This window comes from Lagenorhynchus albirostris, chromosome 8, assembly GCF_949774975.1.
Source record: "Lagenorhynchus albirostris chromosome 8, mLagAlb1.1, whole genome shotgun sequence".
Lineage (NCBI taxonomy): Eukaryota > Metazoa > Chordata > Mammalia > Artiodactyla > Delphinidae > Lagenorhynchus > Lagenorhynchus albirostris.
This window is the reverse complement of record NC_083102.1, coordinates 69,109,819-69,127,229: the sequence shown is the minus strand read 5'-3', so window position 1 is coordinate 69,127,229 and position 17,411 is coordinate 69,109,819. Positions and strand designations below refer to the sequence as shown.

Below are 17,411 nucleotides of genomic sequence, written 5' to 3'. Positions count from 1 at the left end.
CTTTGTCATAGAATATATTTACTATCTATTTTACAATTTATCAATGTCAAACAGAAAAAAAATTTTTTGATTTTTAAGTAGAACAATCTGGCAATAATACATAGCAACTTGAAATTTGAAAAAAATTCAGTTCCTATTCATTCTAAATTTGGCAGCTTTAAAATAAGAAGATGGTGAAGTTATCACTTCTCTCTTTTGCTGTAGATTCTACCTACTAATCTCTGTCTCTCTCATAAAGAACTTTTCCTAATGCTTCCTCCAGATTAACTTTTTCTTAACTCTTTACTTCCAGAGATCCCTCGGAGAATCTTAAGGCAATTAGGGGCTCTCTTCCCCAGAAAAGAGAACAAAGGCACATAAAATTTTACAGACAATTCAGGGATTTTTGAGACTCCAGGAGCTCAATCATAGACCTTCTAGAAGCTCACTGGACCCAAGTTAAGACCCTACCCTAGATGGTTGCTTCAATTTTTCCACTGCAACTTTCACTCTGACAGAGTCTGCCCTCCCCACGTTGGACTTTGTGTTCCAGAGTCAGCTGTCTTTATCCCCTACTGAAATCTACCCTTTCTTTGTTTCAGTCTTTATGGTACAAGATGACGCCCATAAGGTAAAAGATGGCATGCTGAAATGTTTCACAGTATTAATAAGTTATAGGAACTTAAACTGCGATCCTTATCAGCACCATGGTTATTGTTTAACAGGGTTTCTCAATACAAAATAATTTAAAAGTGGGTCCCTTGCAGATTAGGAAAGAAAATAATTTAAATAGGACCAAACTAACCATTTTCAATCCAGGAGAGGGATGTACTACTGGCTAGATAAAGATACTAAAATGAGAGGAATGAATTTTAAATAGGGCAGGGTTGTAAATTTAAGGGCAAAAGGCTGAGTAAATGATGGAAGGATAAAAAAGATAAGCAACTGTAGAGGAACTGAAGAATAAGAACCTCCATATTCTGTTTTTCCTCAGTTCTAATTTAAGCAGTATTTGTTCATGCCTAATCTTACTGTCTTGGCAGAGTTAAAATGTCATCTTAACCTATCAGATCAAGAAGAATCAAAGGGCAAAGAATATTTATGCATGACAAACGTCACCTTTCCATTGCACTTAGCAGTTGCAAGGCCTTTAATCAATATCACCTTATTTGAGTTTTAATGCAGTTCCGTGAGCACTAGAATACCATCAGAAGTAGGCTTTGGGTGCCCTGGTCCAGTGCTCTTTCAACTTCATTGTACTGCTCCCAGGATGCCAGGAATGTGGCTTTTCATCAAGTGGACATCTATTGAGTTGACTGTATTTTTACAATAATTTACAAATAAAATGTGAAAGTTCTAGGTGGTTGTACCATGTCAATTCACACAAGCAGAGCAATCTGGCAGCACAGGTTTGGTCTCTTAACAAATGTCTTAATGACAGCCTGAGGTAACCTACCAGATTCTGACAATTATTTTTTACCATCCAGCTGCTTCTGAGGGATTCTTAAGAAGATATGATGTTACACTCAGCTTTGGTCGTCTGTCTCTTACTCATCACGGTTTCTTCTAACCTTGCCATGGCAATCAAAAAGGGAAAAAGACCTCCTCAGACACTCTCAAGAGGTACTGGAATCTCATTTTATTTTCTGGACTCAGTCATTTGGATTGTTTTAAAATTCATCATCTCTTGCCTGTAGTCTAGCTATAAAGCCAACTCAATTAACTGAAATTTTTTGTTGTGTATCACTTTAAAATAGGAGAAAAAAAAAAAACAACAGAGAGGATCAGTTAATTTTAAAGAGTGAGCCACATGAAATGAAAAACAACAATTTGCTGCATCTTCTGTAGAAATAGTGGAGAACTGGTTTCATTGCCTATAACTTTGGTAACCAGAGTCCTGCAAAATGCTATTGATTGCTATGTTATATTGATATCCTAAATGCAATCAGGATTCCCTCAAAATCTGTTCCAGTGCCCTGTCCTCTCTTTATTCAGGCAAGAAAATAATTTGGAATGATTTTACACTGGGGTCCCCAGAAAATTATACTTTATCTCCACCCTCCAAGAATTTTGGTTAACCAAGTGTTGGCTATGCTGACTCCAGAAAACAGCTGCAGTATTTTTAGAGGACATAATCTAGATTTGTCATTGGCTACATTGAAAACATTTCTATTTTGTACCAACTGTTTTACTTTGGCCTGAGAAACAATTATATCTTCATCTGCAAAGAAATAATTCATAAAGAAAATTCTCAGAATTGATTCCTACATTTCCAGCTACCAGAAATGGAAAGAAAATCATTTGTCTCCAAATAGCTAATCCTAAATTAGTAACACAAACCAAAAAACACTTGACTGGTACTTGGAATGGTAATGTGACTGGAGCAAACAAATGGAGATCAACTATAGCATAATTTCAAATTTTAAAATATTGACTTTCTCTCCAAGTTAATTCATTCCTTAACAGATGAGATGTATTGGGTACCAGCCAATTGCCTGTCAGTGTTCAGCCAGTGTTCAGTTTAAAATCACAGAAACTATAAGTCTAAAAAACTTGGTAAGTTTTGCAAAATAAATAAAAGAGGGAAATATTTTCCTAAGTGTAATTTATCATGTACCTCCATATATACATACAGCAGTTATAAAACAATGAACTCAGTAGCCTTAAAGTGCCAAAGATCAAAGTCACTGCCCTTAAAGACCCTCGAGGGCTGAGTTAAGCAGCATGCTGTAACTATAATTAAGGTACCAATATTCTGTGTATTCACTTCCAAATGTCCATTAAAACTGGTGAATTTTATGAAAAATATACTCAATACGTACAAGAAATTTTAAACAACGTGATGAGTCTGTTATTTCAGTTAAACTATGTCAATAGGGGAGATGACTGATGGCAGCTGGGAACTCCATTATTCAGAAATGGTTTGCATTTGGTTAAGCCTTTATCTTCTACTGGCACATAGAAAACAACTGAGAATGAGGATTTAAGGTACGGGTGAAAGGGAAATTTGACTACAGTGTACCAAGTAGCATATGGAGCCTCTTAGAGGGCAGAGCAGCCCCAGTTAAACAGACACAGTGTTAGGGAGAAAAGGGAGTATTAATTGGAAAAAGGTAAGAAATGGTTCAATAAAAAAGTGAACCCCAAATCTTAACGTCCTTTTAAACCAAAACTGCTCTGTGTCCAGCACCTGGTCCAGTGCCTGGCATACAGTAAGTACTCAATAAATACATACTGGAGAATGAATAAAATCTCAGAAGATAAGTAAGCATAGCCAGTAATGGATTAGGAATTAGGAATCATGATAATGAACAGAGAACAATAAGACTGTATTGTCTTACCTGCATACACCCAGTGCTAAGTGGAGCAAGGCATATAGCAGATGTTCCTTCAATATTTGTGGAACTAAGTTAAACAGGAGCAGAGAACAGTAATTCTTCCCACTGCTGACATTCTGGCATTGAATGATATTTGCAACAGAATAGGGAAATTAAGTAGGAACACAGTCTCACTGGCTGTTTCCAAAATAACTTTTATCTAATGCAAAACGTGGCATAAACTTACTACATGTGTTTGGGCAAAGTTGTAAAGAAAGTATTTCAGGGTTATTACAGATAGGAAGTATTCCTGCTAGGGTTGGGGTACTAAGCTAATGTAAGATGTCTTCCAATGTTAGGATTCTAAGGTCAGGCAAAAACAAACCAACAACACTTCTGGTAAGAGTGTAAAATAATGCACTCACTTGGAAAAACTGTCAGAAAGTTAAAGTTACAGTTACCATTTGATCCAGCAATTCTACTTCTAAGGATTATACCCAAGAAAAATGAAAACATATGTTCACACTGAAGTTTGCACTCAAATGTTCATAGCAGTATTATTCATAAAATCCAAAAACTAGAAACAACCTAAATGTCCATCAACTGATAAATGGATAAACAAAATGTGGTATATCCATAAAATGGAATAATATTTAGCCCAAGAATGAAGTCCTAATACATGCCACAACATGGATGAACCTTAAAAACATTGTATTAAGTGAAAGCATCCAGTCATAAGATACATCGCATCTTATATGATTCCACTTATATGCAATGTCTGGAATAAGATAATCTATAGAGACAAAGTAGATTAGCCATTTCTTAGGGTTGTAGGAGACGAAAGAACTGCATGGTGATAACTAAAGGGTACAGGGTTTCTTTCTGAAGTGATGAAAATCTTCCAAAATTGATTGTGGTGATGATTGCACACTATGTAAATATATTAAAAGAATGTATATACTTTCAATGGATGAACTGTATTGGCATATGAATTATATTTGAATAAAGTTGTTATTAAAAAACAAACAAACCAAAACCCAGCAGGCAGAAATCATGGGATCATATTTATCCTGCTTCATAATTCTGCTTCATAAGTCCTGGACATCTTTAAGCCATGGTATCAAAACCAGGAACTCCAGTCTGACAACATATGAGACTTATGAAAAAATCTGGGTCCAAAATAGCCTGAAACTATTTCTATTTTCAAATTAATTCAACCTTTTTCATCCATAGACTGAGACATTTCCTGAAAATACTTGGAAATATTTCTGGATGTTTTGTGCATTCTTCTCTTCAATGGTCTTATTCTTCAATCTCTAATACACATTCCCAACTACTCACATCATTTCTTTAAAGGCTAGTGGGGGGACTTCCTTAGTGGTGCAGTGGTTAAGAATCTGCCTGCCAATGCAGGAGACACAGGTTCGATCCCTGGTCCGGGAGGATCCCACATGCTGCAGAGCAACTAAGCCCGTGAGCCACAACTACTGAGCCTGTGCGCCACAACTACTGAAGCCCGTGCACCTGGAGCCTGTGCTCCGCAACAGGACAGGCCACCATAAGGAGAACCCTGGACACCGCAACGAAGAGTAGTCCCCACTCACCACAACTACAGAAAACCCATGTGCAGCAATGAAGACCCGATGCAACCAAAATAAATAAATAAATAAATAAAATTGATTCTTTAAAAAAAAAGCTAGTGGGTTCTCTCTCTACTCGTTGTGTTCTGTTTCCCTCTCCTCCACTCTTTTGGATGCTTCCAAAACAAGGGTTTTATTGAGTCTCTCAACCATGAAATTCCCATGCCAGAATTGTTTTCCGTTAAAACTCAAAGTAAAATTTGAAATTCCTTTTTTTCAATGATGTGTTATGACTTCGAAGGAGTCAACATCTCTTGACACTCAAGATTCAAGGACGCTGTTCAGTATAGCCCAAAGTATTCCCGACAGATTTACAGAGTATGCAAAGATTAACTGTTATTTCCTCCTGTACATTCTGAAAGTGAGAGCTCTTGCATGGTCCAGAGATGTCCTTTCAATCACCACTAATCATAATAGCATCTACTGAACACTTACTGGGTTCAAGGCCATGGGCCTTAAGATTTAAAACATAGTCACAAAACCTCAGTAATATCACCTGAAAGGACACAACCTCTTTGTATCTAGTTATAATTATGTATCCTCCATACCTTATGTCAGACAACTGCTTGGTAGCTTAAATATCTGTAGATAGATACCTGGTTATCACACCCCCAATTCAGAACTCTTTGGTAGTCCTGAGTTAACACATTGATTTCTCTCTTCTGTTTAGGATGGGGAGATGACATCACTTGGATGCAGACTTATGAGGAAGGTCTCTTTCATATTCAAAAAAGGTAAAACACCTCTCAGTTAACTTTGACAGATGATACAGATACCTCCTCACAGGAGAGCCAAACACTAGCATGTTAGCTTTTCAGAGGATACAATAAGAATTTGCTCTGATATTGTATGCTGTTTGGACTAAGAGTTGCTATTAGAATTTTTTAATAAACAACAGCTCTAGACACTTCTGTATTAATTTCTTAATTATCCAAGCAAGCTTTTTTATCTGAGGAATAATTGACTTAACATTATATTAGTTTCAGATATACAACTTAATGATTGGATATTTGTATATATGCAAAATGATTACCACAATAAGTCTAGTTAACATCCACCAAACAAACTTTGAATATAAATTGTATAAACAAAACAGCATCACTCACTGGGCATTATACAAGCTTAAACAGGAACCTGACTTATAGCAGCACTTCTCAAGGCTGTCTGATCATCAGAACGACTCAGAGAGCTTTTTTAAAAATCCATATTCAGGGTCAACTGCTTACTGAGTATCCACTTCTATGTGCCAGGCACTCAGTGACCAAGAGTGATGTGATTTACTAAAGATCTACTAAATCTTTGGGGATGGAGCTGAGAAACTTGTACTTTTAAAAGCACCCCAAGAATTTATCAAATATCTAAAGAATGTTCAATTCAACTCTTTGAAGAAAAAGAAAAGATTCCAAATAAGAACTGGCTAAAACACTCTCAACACCAGACAAATATTACAAAAAAAAAAAAAAGTCTACAGAATAATCTTATTTCCAAATAGAAATGTAAAAAACAAACAACATATTAGCAAAGAGCAGACATCAGAACACTAAAAAAATATACCCTGATAAAGTGAGATTCAGTCTGGGAAAGCCAAAAGATTCAAGATTAAGAAATCTATTAATTAAAATAATTTAATATTTATAAGGACACAAATCATACAAGTATCTCCTATCTCCACAAATGCTAAGAAAAAGCATTTAATACAATGCCAAATCCATATTTGAAGTTAAAAAACTTATCCATCCCAGCAAAAAAGTCAACATCATGCTTACTGAGGAAAAACAATTAAAGTATCCCACTGATGGATTCTTTAATCACCACAATTACTAACATTGTTCTGGAGATACTAACCAATGCAATTAGATGAGAAAAACTTACAAAGGAGAGAGTGAAAGAATCCTCATTTGCAGCTGATGACTGTGTTTGTGAAAAACTTGAGAATCAGCCCAAAGTATCAGAACTACGAAGATTCAGTTAAATTAGATGAGACTAAATTAATACCTAGAAACCGACAGCATTTATATATATATATATATATAAAATCAAAATAGTTAAAGGCAGTTATAAAATACCTTATATAAAATAGCAATAAAAAAAGATGAAATATCCCAAGATAAACTTGACAGAAAATGTACAAAATCTGTATGAACTAAATGTACTAGTGAGGAAAGAAATTACAAACCTATGTGAAGGGATATCATGTTCTTGGAGAGGAAGATTCAATATCGTAAAAATGTCAATCCTCTCTATAGCTAAAAAATTTGTTAAGACAATCACAATATATTAGTACAAGTTTTTAAGTGATGTTAAAATTGAAATGGAAACATAGACAGACTTAAATAGTTAGGAACATTCTGAGAAGAAATCAGTGGGGACTAGCCCTTAATCAATATGAAACATTTTAATAACACAGTATGTTACCGGTAAATGAATTGAATAGAATGGAGAGAACAGAAAACTGGATACTACAGAAATTGTTTACATGATTAAGTGGCATTTTGAATCAGGAGTAGGAGAGATAGAGTATGTAAAATAATTGTTAGAATTTGATAGCCATTTGTGAAAAATAAAAAAATTTGTATCTATACCTCATATTTTACATCAAAATAAATTATAAAGATTAATTATAAGGATGAAACCATTAAGGTACTAGAAGACACTATTACAAAACTGTTATTCCTTTAAATTCTTGGAGTAGGGTACAATTAGGGTGAGGCATGAGGGATGTCTAGGACGCAAAAACAAACACTTCATTTTTGTGCCCTAGATGCTACCCTTGCCTCACCCTAGTCCTCCTTTAGAGTTGAGTACGGCCAAAGGAAAAAAAAAAAGAAGAAAGAAAAATCCTAAAATAAATGACTAATATTTTTGATTATGCAAATTTCTGCAAACCAGAAATTTATCATAAGCAAACGAAAAAGGCAAAAAATACAAAACTAACAGAAAACTATAGCTCATATTACAAGAGTGAATTTCTCTAATATACAAAGTACTCATATAAATTAATAAGAAAAAGGTCAAGGCAATGACCTTGAAAAAATGAACATAAGATAGGAAAGATAGTACACAGAATAAAAAAATTAGTAACCTAAACATATGAGTAAGATTATTTTTTACAGCTTTATTGAGATATAATTTATATAAACATTGTGCAGATTTAAGGTGTAGAATGTGATGATTTGATGTATGTATATATTGCACAATGATGACCACAATAAGGTTAATTATCACCTCACATAGTTAACGTGTGTGTGTGTGTGTGTGTGTGTGTGTGTGTGTGTGTTGAGAACTTTTAAGATGTATTTTCTTATCAGTTTTCAAGTATACCATACAGTATTGTTAACTCTGGTCATCACTACATTCCCAGGACTCACTCATCTTATAACTGGAAGTGTGTACCCTTTGAGCACCTTTACCCATTTTCCCCACCTCCCAATCCCCCACCCTGGGAAACCACCAATCTACTCTCTGTTTCTATGAGTTTGGTTTTTACTTTTTTTTTTAAATTCCAGATTCTACATATAAGTGAGATCACATAGTATTTGTCTCTGACTTATTTTACTTAACATAATATGCTCAAGGTTCATTCACGTTGTCACAAATGTACTGAGAGTCACTTAGGTTGCTTCCATGTCCTGGCTATTGTAAATAATGCTGCAATGAACATGGGGATGCAGATATCCCTTTGAGATAGTGAAATAGTGATTTCATTTTCTTTGGGTATATACCCAGAAGTAGAATTGCTGGATCATATGGTGACTATTTTTTATAAGAAAGTAAAACTACATTAACTTCCCTCTTTCACCTACTGGATAAAAGAATTAAAAGCTCAATAACCACTTTTAGTGAGAGTAAATACTTAGTTCTCACATTATCAGAGAGAATATAAATTGGTACAGCTTCTAAGGAAAGTATATACAGTGCATCAAAATTATAAATGCACATACTCTGACGCAGAAACTCCGCTTCTGGAAATTTATTTACAAATATACCCACCCATGCGCAAAATTATATGTAAGTAACATCATGTTCACCAAAGCATCTTTTTAAATGTCTGAAAACAATCTAAACATAAAAGATTGAAAAGAATTTAAATATCTATTTTGAGGAGACTAATAAAGTAAAGATGATCCATATAATGGAATATTATACAAAATCACAAGGGAATAACATCCAAGATATATGATTATGCTAAAAAAGCCAAATGCAAATACATGTGTATAGCGTGCTAGTATTTGTATTTTTAAAAAAGAAAGGATAAATATATATACATATGGACATGCATATGAACATACACAATTCATAATCATATACATTTACATAAGTATATACACAAGCATATGCATATGCACATGTGTATTTTGTTATATGACCTGAAAAACTCTGGAAGCAAACTTAGAAAATGGTAACACTGCTTACTTCTTGAAGGCAGGATGGGAGAAAGAATTTTTACTTTTTTAACTTTTGAATTTTAAACCATCTGAATTTGTAACTTATTTTCAATGAAAAACATGTAGAATTTTAAAAGATAATTCACCAAATGATGCTGATAAGCAGCTAGGCTTGGAAGGCTCTGGTTTTAGAGCATCTCAGAAGTACAGCTCCCCAAAATTTTTACTCTTTCTCTCACTCGAGTTTCTCATAATCTGATGTGCTACTTCATAAGATTTTTTTTTCACAATTTAAAATGCTTTATTTTTTTTATTCTTTTTAAAATTCTTTTCCTATTTAGGTTATTACAGAATATTGAGCTGAGTTCCCTGTGCTATACAGCACGTCCTTGTTGGTTATCTATAGTAGTGTGTACATGTCAATCCCAAACTCCCAGTCTATCTCTCCCCCTCCCCTTCGCCCCTGGTAACCATAAGACTAGGGACCACCTGTTTTATTGATAATTTGGTCTGTGAGCTAAGGATGATTTTTACATTAAAAGAATGTTTTTAATCAAAAGAAGAATAATATCTTGTGAAACATGGAAGTTACTTGAAATTCAAATTCCAGTGCTATAAATTAAGTTTTACTATAACACGGCCACTCTCACCTTGTTGCATACTGTCCATGGCTGCTTTCGTGCAATAACAGCAGAGGTGAGCGGTTGTGAACAAGACCACATGGGCTGCAAAACCTCAAATAACTTACCATCTGCCTCTTTGCTTTAAAAGTTTCTGAGCCCTTTTTCAGGTGTTCCTAATTCAGTGTCTGCCAGAAACAGAAGCTTTTCCTAAAACGGATTACTGTCTTGGTTTGACTGTCTGAACAACCCATTCAAAGCTGAACTATTAAGACTGAGTATTCTGTGGTCTTGATACATTTTTCCTTGGACTCCAGTTGGCCAGAAATCTGATGGAGAAATTAGTTTTCCAAGAGTTACGTCAATGTCTTTCCTTACACAGAGCTATCCTTATTTCCAGTTGTTGTGCTGGGAAGAAAGGGTAGCAGTTCAGGAAATCAGAATGACTCATGCCCCTGAATTGCTCTCCATCACAGGACACCTCTATCTACCTAAGTGCAATCAGAGAAAAAGTTATCTAGTAAAAGAATTACTACCTGGTGCTTAGGAGGTCTAAGTTCTGTATGTGTCTCTAAAGAAATGTCAGTGAATATTCTTAGGCTCAGTTTTCTACTAATTAAAAAGAGGTAATAATATTTCATTCATTGGATATCTAATCTGCTCTTTCACCAGTAAATGTGAAGTTGTTGGCAAATGTTAGCTTTCTATGTTATAAATTTTAAGAGATAAGTTGTAGGATTTATTCTTACCTAAAATTAACTTATATTCTAAGTTTGAGGATTAAATGAAATTATTTACACTTCAAAGTGTGTTATTTAACACTTTTGAGACTAAAGTTTGAAAAAACAGGATTATTCAGTAACAAGTATTTCATATGATTACATCTGTTGTTTTTAAAAAGATTTATGCTTGATACATATACACTCGTCTCTTTTTGTACCTAGCATCCTTGCAAAATTAAAGAAACATTTTTAAAAACATCTTATATACCCGAATCATAATTATTTTATCCTTCACTGTAGTTAACATTCTAATTTTTCTCGTATTCTAAACAGCAGGGTAGTCAATGAGCTACCACCAAAACTTTTCTTCAGAGAGTTAAAATCAAAATGACACTGAAAAATATATAGGAAGGGAACTCTCCCTGAGACTGTTGGTAATTGTAAGTTGTGACAAGAATAAAAGATTGTGAAAATGGTCAAATATTAATAGACTTTTTGAAAAACAAACAAAAAACCTAAGTAAAAACTTCGACAATTCCAAAATTTTATACCAGATGTTCATTGGAAATTAATACTATCTTGCTCATAATATCCTTTCATCTATGGAGACAGAATTGACTTTTATTTTTCTAACTGTACTACAGTATACATAAGAACGACCTGGTAAGCTTGTTAAGCTAAGGATTCCTGGACCTCACCCCCACAGATGCTGACTGAGTGGGCCCAAGAGGGAGCCTGAGAATTTACATTTCTAATGAGCTACATTTCTGGTGACGCTGATGCTTCAGTGCTGAGGCCATGTTATGACTAAGAGGACTACAGACTACAGCGCTGTGATTTGTCAGGCTAAGATGTTTACTTTACGTCTCATAGAAAGTATGAGAATCTTAAATCTAATTTCACTGTACATTTTAACTCAGATTAATCACTTGGCTCAATTCCACACTCTCTCTGTTTAGTAACAAGCCACTGATGGTTATTCATCACTTGGAGGACTGTCAATACTGCCAAGGTAATTTTTGCTCCTGAGATCTTATTGTATCTCCAATATGAAGTAGGAAAGTGACCTGGTTACAAATTGTTAAGAAGGCACTCAGGAAACTCTATTCCAAAAAAAAAAAAAAAAAAGGACAACTGCTAGAGTACCACCATTTTACTAAGGTGCTTAAAGCCTACAGTGATTGTTAGTAATCTATTGAATATATTCATATTACATGTCCTTTAGAATTTTATATCCTTCTTCCTCCCCTGTCCCCCCACAAAAAGGTAGGAAAAATGGCTGAAAGAAGATGCTGTTTTAACCAATGAGTCAATGAATTACATGACATTGTAAAACTGGTGATTTCATCAATGTGATTCTGTCTTGATGTCTTCTTGGATAGACTCTGTCCCTCATTGATTTCCAGTTAGACGAAGTGGCAATGGGCCAATGAACTATTTACATCCAAGTTACAGATGCAAACAAATGCAAAATACTAGCTTAATTTTGCTACATTATATTGAAGGCATCTTGATCCTTGAAACTAATTGACATTATGTTTTCTCCCACAGCACTAAAAAAAGTGTTTGCCCAAAATAAAGAAATACAAGAAATGGCTCAGAATAATTTCATCATGCTGAATCTCATGGTACCTGACCTCTACAATGTTTTCTTAATATCTCAATTCAGTGGAAAAGCTGAATCTCTTTTTTTGTCTTTTTTTGAAGACAAAAAGAGCTATAAAGTATTAGTGGATATAGAATGTTATATAGAATTGTAAGAGACCAAAATATATAACTTACTGAAAGACTTGTTTACATAAAATATTTTTAAATCAACTGTTAAAAACAATCCAATCCAATAACATTCTTTTTTTTCATCTTTTTCCTAGCATGAAACCACGGATAAGAATTTATCACCTGATGGACAATATGTGCCTAGAATCATGTTTGTGGGTAATTGTATAATCTCTTTCCATCAGATTTAGAAAATCAGTAGCCTTCTTGCTTTTATTTACTTTTAAATGCTAGTTCAAGTACTATTCCTTTTTTTTTTTTTTTTTTTTTTTTTTTGCGGTACATGGGCCTCTCACTGTTGTGGCCTCTCTCGTTGCGGAGCACAGGCTCCGGACGCGCAGGCTCAGTGGCCACGGCTCACGGGCGCAGCCGCTCCGCGGCATGTGGGATCTTCCCGGACCGGGGCACGAACCCGTGTCCCCTGCATCGGCAGGCGGACTCTCAACCACTGCGCCACCAGGGAAGCCCTACTATTCCTTTTAAAGGGAAGTCATTAGTAACCCAGTCATTAACAGTTCTTGTTAGGTCAACAATCAAACTCATTATATCTATAACTTGTAACTTATAAATATTAAATTTTAATGTTTTAAATTAACTGATGCTATGAAATCAATATCCCAATGTAGTTTCAGTACTGTTCTCTAAACTATTATATGTTGACAGAGACCTGTGACACACTAAAATGAGAATTCAGATTAACTCACAATAAATTCACATGTATGAAAACTGATTTTGCTTATAAATTTGCTTAACGTTTGTTTTAGAGTTAGAGGCAAGAATGATTTTCAGAATATTTTAAATAATATGTAAAGTACTTATTTTTTCTTGGCAGATCCTTCTTTAACAGTCAGAGCTGATATAACTGGAAGATACTCAAACAGATTATATACATATGAACCTCAGGATTTACCGCTATGTAAGTATTCACAAATTATCTTGAACAGTGATACTAGCAACACTTGACTGTTAGAAGGGTCAATGATACCCTACATGGGTGCTTCCCCACAAACAGTGCTACCCACACATCACAGTCCCTGGGGCTGGTAGTGGAGATAGCGGTTAATATGCAAACTCTTAGCTCCCATCAAGATCAGAATTTCTGGGGCACCTCAGAATCTCTTTCTTCAACAGGGATCTCTAATAGTTCTTATGATCACTAAATGTTAACACCACCAAAAAGAATAGAGTACACATGAAAATTAAACCTTAAGAAAGTCAGTCCATTCTTCTGGTATGAAAGATTATATGTGATTTCCTCAAAGTGATCATAATTAAATCTTTTCTCTTCCTTTAATGCCTATAAGCAAGGAAATACACTCTGACTTGGGACTTTCATTTTTGCAACATTCACTATCAACTATATTTAATAAGAGAGCTATGCCTGTCATATCCAGCAATACTGCTACAAAATAATCAGTTAACAAAATAGATACTCCCTCAAAATCCCTTTGATAAAATTTTTTAACATTAAGTTAATTAACCAGCTCTGAATGGTCTAATCCTTAAATTTACATGTACACTTTTAGCATAATATTCTTTAAGGTTGCAGATAAATCCCCAAATCTTTATAGCTGTTAATTTTAATGGGCCAATTTTAGATTCAGGGGTTAATTAAAAAATTTGGTACTCTCATTTACTAATAGAATAATATATATTTACTTCTATTACAGTGATAGAAAACATGAAGAAAGCATTAAAACTTATTCAATCCGAGTTATAATGTATTACCTCTAAGAGGTCAAATGTCACGAAGAAAAACTTCTGGCTAATTGAGTAATACTAATGGGCGGGTAAATGAATTTTGTAACATTACCATTTAGACTTTTAATGTGTTTGAATATTCTTAGGAAGGTAAAATGATATTTCAATAAATATCAAAACCAGAGCATGACAATATTGTGGTTTGATTTCTGCCTGCATCAGTAGCAAAGAAAGCTTGCTGATAGTTATAGTGGAGACAGGAAGACCTAAATAAGAGGTGTCTACACTGCTTGTTTCTATTTCCTCATCTACCATCTATTCCACCAAGTAAGCTAATCTTAATTCTGATCCCTCTATTATATCGAACCTGCAAGTTTAGGTCATAAATGATCTGCATGTTGCCAAAGCAAATGGATGCATCTCTAGCCACTTATTATTTAACTTTTAGCAGCATAACTTTTAGAGTTAACCATTTATTTCTTTTTTTTTACTTTAAAACAGACACTTAAAAAGTAATTACAATAAATTTAAAATATATTTTAAAACTTTAAATATGTTTTGCTTGATTACTGGGTGGATATTTAACACTTTTAATCATTTTAAGAAGAATGTAACTGCTTCCAGAATATTAAAGAATACCTCCAGTTAACTAGCAGAAGAGGAATCTATCCATTCTGAAATTATTAAACATTCAACCACCAACTCAATTCTTCAGGGGAAGCTTTTGTAGGATCACATTCATGTCTTCTATTCCTTTAAATAACACACACACAAAAATCCTAATTTTTTATGAAAAAATTTCCCTAATCATTTGGAGTAATTCTAATTACTAATGGAAACCCCATAATCAGCTGGGAATAATTCTCAGAAATGAGAGAATATTTCAGATGGGAAAATGTTTCCTAATCCATAGGATTTGATTACATTTAAATAACTTGATGTTTTGAAATATAAAGGTACACATTTATATGAGACAGATATACAACATCTATGATACTGATGTCTGATTAAGTCCAATGTTTCATGAGTCAGAGAAAGAAAGGTTTCTTCCAAGTTTTATCTGATCATTATTCAGTTCATTTTAAGCAGACTTTCTGCAACTGATCTATTTGGATATAAACAGTTTACAAGACCATCAACACTAGATATCCATGTATTCCCACTGCAAAAGAATATTAAATATCCTATTTTTTAATTTTAGATCAAAGTTTGGAGTTAATTTTTTTTTTTTTTTTTCCGGTACGCGGGCCTCTCACTGTTGTGGCCTCTCCTGTTGCGGAGCACAGGCTCCGGACGCACAGGCTCAGGAGCCATGGCTCACGGGCCCAGCCGCCCCACGGCATGTGGGATCCTCCCAGACTGGGGCACGAACCCGTGTCCCCTGCATCAGCAGGCGGACTCTCAACCACTGTGCCACCAGGGAAGCCCTGGAGTTAATTTTTTAATGCATTCTAAGAGACCAAAGTGTACTGGCATACTCTAATAATATAATGTATGAAGACTAATATAACTGATTTCATTGTTGCATAAACAGTGCAGAAGCAGAAAATGTCCATGGTCATTGCAGTGAACTAAGAAGGAACCAGTTGACAATTAGGTTGCTGATTTAAGAACTAATAAAATAGAATATTCACTTGTTTTTCTTCAATTAGTGTAAAAATGTTACTAAATTGATTATTCTTTACCATGAAAATATATGTGCCTTTATATTTTTATCATATGTATTTAAATTACATATAATTCAATTATGCATATAATTATACATACACTAACATTTACTATACATCTAGTTTATATGTATATAATTTGAAAATAAGTTATGTTAATCAGGGTAGTCTTGTAACCAATTTAGTTTCCTTCTCTACTCTACTTTAACAATTAAATTCTATATCTTAGTTGATATTTCTATCTAATTTCTTCACTTTATAAAATTAGTGGCTTAGATTCCATCACTTCTGTAGTTACCCTTAGCTTTGAAATGCAGGACTAGGCATAGAACCCATATGTGTATATATAACTTTACTTCTATTACTTTTAGCCTTGTAACCTCCAAAAAAGTATTTATTCTTTCTCTAACACATCCAATATTAAGAATTAAATTACTTACACCAGCTACCTGAAACAGTATGCACAATTCTGTGTGTATAGGCCTTTTCACAGAGGAGTTTGGGGAACTTTCAATTGCATTTCAAAGAGATAAAACAGTTTAAAAAGTTACATATTCAATGCAGAAAGCTATAAGACACTGATGACAGAAATTAAAGATGATACAAACAGATGGAGAGATATACCATGTTCTTGGATTGGAAGAATCAACATCAATGAAAACGACTATACTACCCAAAGCAATCTACAGATTCAATGAAACCCCTATCAAACTACCAGTAGCATTTTTCACAGAACTAGAACAAAAATTTCACAATTTGTATGGAAACACAAAAGACCCCGAATAGCCAAAGAAATGTTGAGAAAGAAAAATGGAGCTGGAGGAATCAGGCTACCTGACTTCAGACTATACTACAAAGCTACAGTAATCAAGACAATATGGTACTGGCAGAAATACAGATCAATGGAACAGGATAGAAAGCCCAGAGATAAACCCACACACCTATGGTATAAGGGAGGCAAGAATATACAATGGAGAAAAGACAGCCTTTTCAATAAATGGTCCTGAGAAAACTGGACAGCTACATGTAAAAGAATGAAATTAGAACACTGCCTAACACCATACACAAAAATAAACCCAAAATGGATTAAAGACCTGAATGTAAGGCCGGACACCATAAAGCTCTTAGAGGAAAACATAGGCAGAACACTCTATGACATCAATCACAGCAAGATCCTTTTTGACCCACCTCCTAGAGGAATGGAAATAAAAACAAAAATAAACAAATGGGACCGAATGAAACTTAAAAGTCTTTGCACAGCAAAGTAAACCACAAACAAGACCAAAAGACAACCCTGAGAATGGAAGAAAATATTCTCAAACAAAGCAACTGACAAAGGATTAATCTCCAAAATATACAGGCAGCTCAGGAAGCTCAATATCAAAAAAATAAACAGGGCTTCCCTGGTGGCGCAGTGGTTGAGAGTCCGCCTGCTGATGCAGGGGACACGGGTTCGTGCCCTGGTCTGGGAGGATCCCACATGTTGCGGAGCGGCTGGGCCCGTGAGCCATGGCCGCTGAGCCTGTGCATCCAGAGCCTGTGCTTCGCAACGGGAGAGGCCACAACAGTGAGAGGCCCGCGTACAGCAAAGGGAAAAAAAATAA

The 17,411-nt window shown here is 34.7% G+C and overlaps 1 protein-coding gene across 1 annotated transcript; it reads left to right on the top strand.

The window, feature by feature from the left end:
- The first annotated feature begins 1,493 nt into the window (after positions 1 to 1,493).
- On the top strand, positions 1,494 to 14,159 carry AGR3 (anterior gradient 3, protein disulphide isomerase family member). The gene is made up of 7 exons (XM_060156138.1): positions 1,494 to 1,602; positions 5,607 to 5,670; positions 11,623 to 11,675; positions 12,215 to 12,291; positions 12,535 to 12,598; positions 13,272 to 13,355; positions 14,110 to 14,159. The coding sequence occupies exons 1-7, from the start codon at positions 1,494 to 1,496 to the stop codon at positions 14,157 to 14,159; spliced, it is 501 nt and encodes a 166-aa protein (XP_060012121.1).
- The last annotated feature ends 3,252 nt before the right edge of the window (positions 14,160 to 17,411 follow it).

What these genes read in the sequence shown, in the direction of transcription:
- AGR3 (XM_060156138.1), top strand. Translation starts at nt 1,494, where the DNA reads ATGATGTTACACTCAGCTTTGGTCGTCTGTCTCTTACTCATCACGGTT. An exon ending in CTCTTTCATATTCAAAAAAG is followed by an intron (nt 5,671 to 11,622) that starts GTAAAACACCTC and finishes CTCTCTGTTTAG; the next exon opens with TAACAAGCCACTGATGGTTA. An exon ending in ACCTCAGGATTTACCGCTAT is followed by an intron (nt 13,356 to 14,109) that starts GTAAGTATTCAC and finishes CTTCTATTACAG; the next exon opens with TGATAGAAAACATGAAGAAA.